The sequence below is a fragment of the Sturnira hondurensis genome, unplaced genomic scaffold, assembly GCF_014824575.4.
Source record: "Sturnira hondurensis isolate 20B ecotype Veracruz unplaced genomic scaffold, ASM1482457v3 Scaffold0020237, whole genome shotgun sequence".
Classification (NCBI taxonomy): Eukaryota; Metazoa; Chordata; class Mammalia; order Chiroptera; family Phyllostomidae; genus Sturnira; species Sturnira hondurensis.
This window is the reverse complement of record NW_028092868.1, coordinates 6535469-6546106: the sequence shown is the minus strand read 5'-3', so window position 1 is coordinate 6546106 and position 10638 is coordinate 6535469. Positions and strand designations below refer to the sequence as shown.

The 10638-nt window shown below is 49.1% G+C and overlaps 1 protein-coding gene across 1 annotated transcript in view; it reads left to right on the top strand.

Annotated features, from left to right (window-relative positions):
• The first annotated feature begins 1590 nt into the window (after window positions 1-1590).
• The window catches only part of AP1S3 (adaptor related protein complex 1 subunit sigma 3), a 58230-nt gene continuing 49182 nt past the window's right edge, over window positions 1591-10638 (top strand). Inside the window, exon 1 of the mRNA XM_037029378.1 lies at window positions 1591-1669. Coding sequence (XP_036885273.1) covers window positions 1667-1669 — 3 coding nt within the window. The 5' untranslated portion in view covers window positions 1591-1666. The remainder of the gene's footprint in view (window positions 1670-10638) is intronic.

Below are 10638 nucleotides of genomic sequence, written 5' to 3'. Positions count from 1 at the left end.
TACGTACTGAGACCACACGTCCAAGGTGGGGAGGAAATGGACCATGGGCAGAGAATTGGGAGTTTAGAAAACAGCTCTCCTCAATTCACAGTAAGTAGTGGGCCACCTGTCAGGAGGCCAGCTCACCCCGTCACCTGGGGTTTCGTGGGTAAACCCCCCTCCAGAGTCCTCTGGCAGATGCCACAGACCGAGAGCAGAAGTCATCAGGGGTGTAGCAACAGAACATGGAGCCTTTTGAGAACTTGGAGGTTGGAGCTGTTCTGTCTCGGGGGCTTTTAGTGTACATGATGCCTGTAATGCAGGATCCATTTTCTTTGGCTTCTGCTCACCTCTTGAACCTCCCCTCACTTAATCCCAGCCAGAGGCCTTGTCTGGGGTCTTTTAAAAAGGAAAGCTAATTTCTCCCCCACACCACCAGCACTGGCTTCTCATCTACAAGTCTCATGTCACCTCCTCAGCTGTTGGCCTTCCCTGACCTACCACCCCCCTGCCCCACCCACCCAAATAAATGTAGCTTCCCCTGCGCCTACCCCAGCAACTTGTGCACACCTCCTTCTCTGTAATCTCACCTGCTCAGCACTGCCCTCACTTTGTAATTATTTATTTACTTTCTTATTTGTTCCCAGCAGGAAGCCCCACTCTTCCTAGGGCCTGGCACAGGGTGAGCACTGATAACTGTGGCTCCAGTGCACGGGTGGGTGGAGCGTCCCTTCCTCCCAGGTCACCCGAGCTGGCACACAGCTCACTGAAGGCACGCAGTAGACCCTGGGAAGGACTCGCACGAGTTTTGGCTTCCGGACCAAAGCCCAAGGGAAGGTTCTTAACCTTTCGAGGGTGTGGATGTGTTTAGGTATTGAATAAAACCAACCAACCAACCCTCCCAGAGGCACATAAATACGTGCTCAAAACTCTGAGAGTGTGGGGGTTGGGTAGAAACTATAGACTTCAGGAAAATCAAGCGGAGAAGGAGATTGGAGACTCAATGCCAGTCTTAGGAGCGACCTCTTAAAACCGAGATGTTTAAAATGACCTATGACTTTTGATTGCAGTTAAATACAACATATAATAGATATAATGTAATAGATATGCAGGAACGATTCGAGCGCGGGCAAACGTTCCCTCCGCGCCCGTTTTAGGAACAGATAGCCCCTGGTACTTTCCGCGAGGGTATAGGGAAGTATCTTCTCCAGGTCTGAAAAACGTTTGTCCAATGAATGACACTTTCGCACCGTAGGATCGGGAAAGCAGCACCCCCATCTTGAGGCGCCCAGCGCAGGGGTTTTCAGGGAGGGCCCCGCGGGCTTCTGTCGCCGCGCGGGGCAGCCGAGGCCAACGTGCAGAGGAGCGCGCAGGTGGATCGGCACCTGAGGCCTCCAGCACGGCGCTGGGCGGGGCCGGCCGCCGGGGCGGGGGCGGGGGTGAGGGTGCGGGGAGGGCGGAGGAAGGGCGGGAGGGATAACGGGAGGGGCGGGAGGGGAATCGGCGGGGAGGAGCCAGCAAACTTTCAGTTCGAGGGCATTGTGGGAAGCAGCCATGGTCTGAGGCGCGCACCTCACCTGTCAGCCGCGCCGGCTCCTGCACTCCGCTCTCCTTCTCCAGTGTATTGACTGCTCTCGTCACTCTGCACTAGCCGGGCTGGGGCGGCGGAGGCGGCGGCCCAGACACCATGGTGAGTGCAGGCGATCGGCGGCGGCTCTGACTCAGGAGTGCGTGCTCCCAGGAGGCACCTGCGGCGCCCGGCTCCCGGAGGGCGCGCCGCTCTGTGGGGACGCCCTGCCCGGTCAGCTGCAGTTCCCGGGCGAATCCGCGCCTGTGGCCCCGCAGCTGGGACGGTGGGGACCCGCCGGGACACTAGGGACATCAGTCTGGGACTCTCGCGGCCACCGGGAACCGCTGCTTCANGCTGGGGCGGCGGAGGCGGCGGCCCAGACACCATGGTGAGTGCAGGCGATCGGCGGCGGCTCTGACTCAGGAGTGCGTGCTCCCGGGAGGCACCTGCGGCGCCCGGCTCCCGGAGGGCGCGCCGCTCTGTGGGGACGCCTTGCCCGGTCAGCTGCAGTTCCCGGGCGAATCCGCGCCTGTGGCCCCGCAGCTGGGACGGTGGGGACCCGCCGGGACACTAGGGACATCAGTCTGGGACTCTCGCGGCCACCGGGAACCGCTGCTTCATTCATTCTATCAAGGTTCGCCGAGCGCTTAGTCTGTGCCAGGCACGGTGCCAAGCGCGGGGGACCAGCGGGGGATCAGGTGGAGACTGCTATCTGGGACACACATTCTAGGAGAGAGACGTGGCTGGAGGCAGACGTTTAACACACTAGTAACATACAGATAACCTCCGAGAGGAAGTGCTCTGATAGATGGAGAGGATGGAGGGGTGGAGAGGCAAGTCTGCAGAGTGGGCAGCAGGAAAGACCTCCTGGAAGAGGCGGTGACCTCCCAGCTGTTGGAGGTCCTGGAGGAGCCCTGTGGGTGGTGGCAGCAGAGAGAGCAAAGGCCAGAGAAAGGTAGCAGGGTCTGATGAGGCAGGTCTTTATTAGCCAAGTTCAGGAGTTTAGTTTTTATTCCAGTTGAGTGGGGGGGATACTTAGGAGCATTTTTGCAGGAAAACTAACTGTATCCTTTCTATACTTTTAAAAGATCTTTTCGGAGGTTGGTGGAGAGTACAATGGTGTGTGTGTGTGTGTGTGTGTGTGAGAAGAGGGGTGTCAAAGTGAAAACAAGGAGACCAGTGGCAATGCTCCAGGTGACAAATCCTGGTGGTCTGCATTTGGGTGGGAGCAACAGCGCCTGGTGTCTCTTGCTCTTGCCTCCTGCCCAGATGGCATTTTTGAGAGTGCAGAGGCCTGAGCTGCACCAGACACACTTGCCCAGCTGAACNAGTTCAGGAGTTTAGTTTTTATTCCAATTGAGGGGGGGGGGTACTTAGGAGCATTTTTGCAGGAAAACTAACTGTATCCTTTCTATACTTTTAAAAGATCTTTTTGGAGGTTGGTGGAGAGTACAATGGTGTGTGTGTGTGTGTGTGTGAGAAGGGTGTCAAAGTGAAAACAAGGAGACCAGTGGCAATGCTCCAGGTGACAAATCCTGGCGGTCTGCATTTGGGTGGGAGCAACAGCGCCTGGTGTCTCTTGCTCTTGCCTCCTGCCCAGATGGCATTTTTGAGAGTGCAGAGGCCTGAGCTGCACCAGACACACTTGCCCAGCTGAACGCACTCATCACGTGTGAGGAGGAACAAAAGTGACCTGCAGGTCCCTGGTGCACTCTACCCAAGTGGGCTGGGAGAGGCAGGCGGGACAGGACCTCAGGCAGGACCCTGTGGGTTCGGGAAGCTGATGGACAAGCAGAGCAGTGGCGAGTTGAGCCCCTGGACGGGAAGACCACAGGTGCCGGTTCCTAGAGGAGGTTTGCAGCGCGGACTGGAGGCGCTGTTGTCATCTGTCGAAGGTTCCTTGTAAGCGCAGCACGATGCAGAAAGGAGGCTGTAAATAATGGAGCAGCTTTCTTGGCTTGCTCAGGTTTCCCAAGGAAGAAGGTGGTGGCATGCAGCGCGGCCCACCAACATCATTTGCCTAATGGAGGGTGGAACGAGGCCCTGGAAGTTTTGGAGCAGAACAGGCTGCTTCCATTCCACAGGCTGGGCCAGGGTCCATGCTTGCAACAGCACCTGCTGGGGAGAGTTCATTTTCTCTTGCTGGAGTCAGTTGATCAGAAATGCGCGAAGTTTCCCTGGCTTTCCACCAGGTCTTGCCCAACCGGGAATGTTAACATTCTTGAGCAGTTGTGATAGGTCAAGCGGGATGCACAACCCTTCGTGTCCATGATCTCAATCCTTGCAGATGAAGACAACAGGTGCTCTTTGCCTTCTACCTGCTGTGACCTGTTCTAGCAGCGTGTCCTTGGACAATCCCTTGACCTCGCTATGCCACTTTGCTTATGGACATGGTACTTGTTCCAAACTCGTACGGCCAGGGTTCTCAAAGGGCAGTCTGGGTACCCTTAGGAGTCTCTAAGACTTTTCAGAGGGCCACAAGGCCAAACTGCTTTCATGACAACACATGATATTATCTGCCCTTTTTCATGTTCATTCCCATGTGACTGCCCATGGAGCTTTCTTGAGGCACATGTGACCAGGGTGAGGGTTTAATGTGGAAATGTCTGGGAGAGTCCAGCTGCCTTCTGCTGAGCCCGACACTGTGGGCACTTGCCAAACGGCAACAGTACCACTCTTCTCACTAAATTTTTTTTTATTTTGCTTTGGAGAATATCGTTACTCTTCATAAAAAGTTATTTCTGGCAGTGTGTAATAGCTTTATTTTTTAAAAATAAACTGGTAAATTATTTTTTCTCTATTTCAATGCCTAATATATGGCTACAACCTACATAAACAAGAATTCGGGGGAATGTCTAGTTTTAGAGTGTAAAGGAATCAGAGACAGGTTCTGTGAGTTCGTGCAGGTGAAAGTGTATGGGGCCTCTTTGCCTACAGTAAGTGCTCAGTGACTGGGATGTCTCATCTGTTTTTACTGTCACCTGGTAGGGAAGAATAAGTGGCCCTCCCTGTTGCCCTGCAGGGCTTGGTTTTTGGGTGAGGGCCACTTGTCACTCCCATCTTTGTCCTGCTCTGTTCCTGGTTCCTGACTCTCGCAAGTCTTCCTCTAAAAAACGGGAAGGTGCTCATAGCATCCCACCCAGCATAAGCACCCAGGAAAGGGCTCTGGGTTCCACTGTGCTAGTGATCCAGTTTTTAGCACAGAGACTTCACACTTCAGCATCTTGGAGCTGTGTCTGTGTTTGGATCCCACTGTGTGAATCAGCTCTGGCCCGCCTTTGTTTTAGAAATCTCTGCCTTGGAAAACAATGCTGGCGTTATCTTGTTTCAGGGGCTCTGAGCCTGGTGCACTTAAACATCTTACTGGGAAGAGTTTGCTACTGAGTGGTTGAAATGGTGATGGGAGGGCTTTTTTTAATGTTTCTTTATTTTTTATTTCCCTGTGAGAAGATAACAGTGAGGATTTATAGAGTGACATTTAAAAGGCTTTGGCGACACTGGTAATAAAAAGGCTGGGGGACTTCACTTGATGCAGGCCACACGCTCCTGAAAAGTTGAGGTGACTCCTAAAATAGTTAAAAACTGCTTTTGAAGTGTGATAATCACCTTCTTGTGTTGCAGGTCCAATTCTTTTTTAAAAATATTTTATTGCTTTTACTGATAACTTCTTAAATAAATACAAGTCACTGCTCTGTGGCTGCAGTTTGTAAATTATAGTTATTCAACATGCCGTGGGGATAGCGTTCCTAACAGCTAAAGAATGGACGAAGAGTTAACGTTTCTCGTGGGCTCCGGAAATGATCTAGTTCAGTATATCTAAACATTGAAATCACTTGGAGTCTTTAAAAATTATTGATGTCCCAGTCCGTACCAAGCCATTCATCACATTTCTGGGAGCACCACCAGGCTTCTGGAGTTTTTACAAGTTTTCCAAGTCATTCTAAAGTAAACCTAGGCTTCACAATGCCTGATGAAATTCTCTACTGCACGTTCTAGGAAGATGATAAACAGCTACTCAGACTCCCTCCCTCTGGGCTCCACAGTGGGGTAGCAGCTTGAAAGACACCAGCGACAGGGAGAAAGGGAAGTGTCTGGCATCACGTGAGCAGAGGCCATTGTGCCTTTGCTAAACCCTCCCCCCACAGAGCTGGTCAGCTGGTGCCCTATCTGAGATGCCATCAACCTGACTCCAGATCCCATTCTTATAATGTGTGTTATTTATCTACACTGAGACAGACTGATTCAAAAGGTGTCAACTTTTCGGGGGCAGGTAGTTTTAAATCTTCTTTGGAGAGAGAAGCTGAACTGTGAAGCCATTTCTTTATCAGAATTCATGTTAGTCTGAAGCAGTGTGTGTGAACCCATCTCCTAAATCAGTTAATTCTGTTTCCCATGTTCATGGGCATCTCTTTATATTACAGAAAAGGTGAAAAGGAATTGGGGAAGAAGAGGGGGGAGAACCCCAACTATGAAGCTGTCGATCCTACCATGACCCCCCTTTCCACCCAGTACATTAATGTTATGGTCTGAGGCTTAAGGGAGCGGTACTCAGTGTGTGGTCATTTGGGCAGTTTAAATGCCAGGGAAACAGTCTGTCACTGTAGACTGTTTGAGGCCTGGTGTGGGCTGGACAGCAGCTGGTGTGGGGGGCAGGGCATGGGCGGTAGGAAGGGAGTGGCCCTCTGTGGAGTTGTTGTCCCATGAGGGCTCTTCCACAACAGGCGCTTCCCACAGTCTCCCAGCCGCGTCCGGAGACTGGTCTTTGCCTCTTGCCAGGGCTGTTCCCATTGCTAATGCTTTTTTTATGACGAATACTGACAATAGCTTACAATTTTTATGTGGCGTTTTACTAACAACAGGTGGAAGGAAATGGCCAGTAGACTGCCTGTTTGCCACACTGTATTGTTGAGGTCTGCCCCTTTGGGTCCCATGAACTATTTCATCACGGACAGACGCAATAGGGAAAGTCACCCGCTCCCCCTCACGCAAATCAAGTTCTTTGCAGAGTCCCCAAAGATAGGCATTTTTTGACATCTTAGCAAATCATTCCTTCATTTAAAGAACTATTAAAGTGTAGTTGGCGTACGGTATTATACCATTTCAGGTGTACACCATAGTGATTTGACATTTATATATCTTATGATGTGATTGTCTCAGTAGGTCTGACAACCATCTGTCCCATATGAAGTTAGGCTATTAGTGATTCTATTCCTTGTGCTGTAAATTACATCCTCGTGGCTTATTTTATATCTGGAACTGTGGACCTCTTACTCCTCTTCACCTTCTGCACCCCCTCCCCCACCCCTCTGGCAACCATCGATTTGCTCTCTGTATATAAGCGTTGCAAACAACACAGAAACAGACCCCTTCCATTTTATTACTGCAGCCAGAGATTGTCCCGGAGATCTGAGACTTCACTGGGGCTACTTATTCCCCGGGGCCCATCCTTGCCCCTCACAGAGCCTCCCTTTCTGGAATATCTTCTTCTTCTCTGTTGGAATTCTTTGTTTCCCCTGAAGTCTCCTAGCCATTTGCCCAGGAGAGACTCCCTAGTCACCATTGGAAGCCCCCAGATCCTGGGTCGTGAGAGGATGTCCACAGTCATTGCAGACCAGTGTCCCTCGGATGCTCTCAGAGGGGTACTGGATGGTCTCACCAGCACCCTGACTGGGGAAAATCCTTATTGCGTGGCTGCTAGCAGCACAGTAAGTTAAGAATTGTTTAAGTTACAAAGGAAATGCCATTGACCCTTATGAGGAAGGCCAGCTTCAAAAAAACCTCCAACCAAGTCCCAAGTTGGAAAGATCTAAGCCCTGGCTGGTGTAGCTCAGTGGATTGAGCGCGGGCCTGTGAACCAGAGGATCGCAGTTCGATTCCCAGTCAGGGCACATGCCTGGGTTGCAGGCCGGTTCCTTGCAGGCCAACTCCCAGCAGGGGACGCACAAAAGGCAACCATACATTGAAGTTTCTCTCCCTCTCTCCTTCCCCTCTAAAGATAAGTAAATAAATTAAAAAATCTTAAAAAAAATAATTGGAATTTGCCAGTGAGGGCTGTGTTTCAAAAAAAAATAAATTAAAAAAGAAAGAAAGAAAGATCTGGATTATGAGATAGCTTTCCCTAAATAGTTTCTGAAAAGTGCCTGGGGAGAAAACAACACAGTTGCTCCTTGGTCTCCCAGTGTGGTGGGGTGTAGACCTAAAGGATATTCGGTCAGGAATAAAGGCATTCAGGATTTTATTTTGAATGTCCTTTTTGGATCCTTTCTAGCTGGCCTAGCTGAGTAAGCCAGAAGCTTCCTACTTTCCTGAAACTTCCATTCTTGGTAGGAAGTTCCATAAACTTTCTAAATGTTTTGTATCAAGCACACAGAAGAGAATTATACTATAGTCCGAATTCTACTATAATATTAGTTGAAAATAATTTAGGGGCTGTATAAATGTAACTACTCTTTAACTGTTAAGGAGTTGAAATTACATTTGGCCCTTGGAAGGCAACTGGGGTTACCAGGCTGATGTGGCTCCTGGTGAAAACGACTTTGACACCCCTGCTATAGAGCTTTGCTAAGTCTTCCTGTCATTTTTCCTTGCTGGAAATTGCTGACATTTCTGAGGTGGGTGTGTGGGGACCTAGCTGACACATGTGCATCAGGGAGGGATGTGAGGCTTGGGGACCAACTCAGGTCCAGACACCCCCAGCCCTTCTTGGCCTCAGGAGGTGGGGCCATTCCTCTGGCTGGGTAGCCTGTGCACGGTCACTTTCTGAACCAGCTCCGACTAAACACGGTGTTCAGGAGCATCGCCCGCATTTAGTTTCAGATTAGTGCTTTTGCTGATGGCATGCGTCTCTCCATGTCCCCACGGAGCCTGGGGCATGGGACACCCTGGCTTCTCCAGACCCGCTCCCCCCAACCCCCCTGTGTCTGCCCTGGTCATGCAGGTGCGGCGTGGCTCATCAGCTTAGATCGTGTACATTCTCCCCCTGTTTGTGTAAGATAGACAGGTATTCTACATGTAAACTGAAAACTTCCAGAATGGTATGCAGAGACAGCGGTGATCTCTAGGAAGGCCTCTAAGCATCTGGTGTGGTCAGGAGATTCACTTTTTATTCTCTGTTCTATTATTATACACTTCAGTATTTTCTGTTTGAAAGTAGTATGTTTTCAATGATATAAAAACGACTGTATAAATGTTGTTGTGTTTATGACTTCTCCAGCAAAACTCTGTTTTGTTTTTCTCTTTGTTTTGCAGCTTATTCAGCTTGCATGTGTTTGGAATCGGGATAGTAGCAGAGGAAATTCCCTGAAAAAACACACACACACACGATTTCTCTTTCTCACTAACTTGGGCTCTTGGGCGGAGATCCAGAGCTCCTAATTGTACTTGGCTTTCACCTGAGAATTGAGACTAGCTGAGGGGTGGAAATGTGAGCCATTTTTCTCTCTTCAGTGACTGTGAAAACTTTTGGTAACAAGGTAGAATAGTATTTCTGGTTGTTTCACAGGACTGAACCATTAAAGTACAGAGCTGTTTGTCAGGTCAGGTGGGGCTGGCCTCTCTGCCTTTGGCAGACAGCTGGACATTCCAGCAAGATTAAGAAGCCATATCCCTAAAAATGTCAGGAAAGACCTATCAGATCTGGGAACAGATGCAGATTATCACTGAATTGTTCTGTCCCCAGTTTCAATGTCTGCTCCTTTTCCTTGAAAAAAGCAAACAAACAAACAAAAAACAACTGGGCAGCAGTTTTTCAGGTTGCAGATGAATCTATAAGAGCCCTGGGGGGTGGGGTGGAAGCAGTAATGTCTCTTCTAAGAGAAATGTGAGTATTTCACCAGGTGACAGAAAATGCTGTCAGAGGAGACCTCTCGGTCATGTGACACACTGAGAATTTTGCACAGCTTTTCATGAAGGCTTTGCTTGTTCCCACCTCAGGCAGGTGTGGGATCTGGATGTGATGTGGTAGGTGTGGGGAGGTGGCAAGGCAGACAGCCCAGGCACTGAGTGTGAGCTCCGTGACTTTGGACACACGGCTCATCCCTCTCCTCATCCAGCCCACTTCCTCAGGGGACCTGAGGATTAAATGAGAGAATCCAGTTCAAGCCTTCTGCACAGGGCCCGGCACCTGGGATTTATTCCGTAAATGTTCACGAGGCTATTTTAAGAGAATTAGGAAAAAGCTAATGAATCACTTTTAAATGGTACGTGAGGTTTAATTTTTTTCCTCCCTGAAGAATATATTTGAGCCAGTGAAGTAGAGAAACAAAATATAGACTGCAAATATTGGGGAGGTGGGAGAAGCTATGGACAAAACATTTTTCTCTGATTTCTTAAACAAGCACTTGCCTTCGGTTTCTTTACTACGAAGTCACGTCCTCAGTTGTAGGTGTGTTACATGTGAACCCTGCCTTTCAGAGTCCATTTGGCCTCATGGTTTTGACACTCCCAAGATTCAGATAATCTTGTCTGCATCAGCAATCTTTGGGAGCCTGAGCTATGTAACAAGACAGGTCAGACTGAACCTGAACTTTGAAACAGTATAATGGGTGGATATGCCATCTCCCACCTCCTAACAAGTTTTGTTCAGAACTGTAGGTATTGTCATCAAGGCACTACGGACTGATTTTTAATGAGTGCTGAGCAGGCTGCAGTAGGGAGAAAATGCAAGTTCCTGATAAACATTTAAGTGGTCATTACCATGCAAGGTGCGGAGTTTCGCATATTGAGCATATTTAAGCATCGTCTCTTAAATGAGGTTGTTTCGGATCACAAAAAAGTTCATATTAATATCAAATAAGCATCACTATGAAATATGAATAAGGTCTCAAGTTATTAATGTTTCATTCAACTTCAAAGTCATATTGAAAATTGCCTGGAACTTTCACCCCCTATTTCTGGTATCTTTATTCTCCTTGAAAGATTTGAAACTGAACCAAAGGCCAGTCTGCCTCTCAAAAGACTGAAGGAAAAAATCTAATTAGAGACATATTTACTATAAGACAAAATTAACCAGCTACAAGTATCGCTGAGATAATCTAGGTTGATTATTCTGTCCAGAGGAAATGGTACACGGAGAAACAGTCTATGAAATC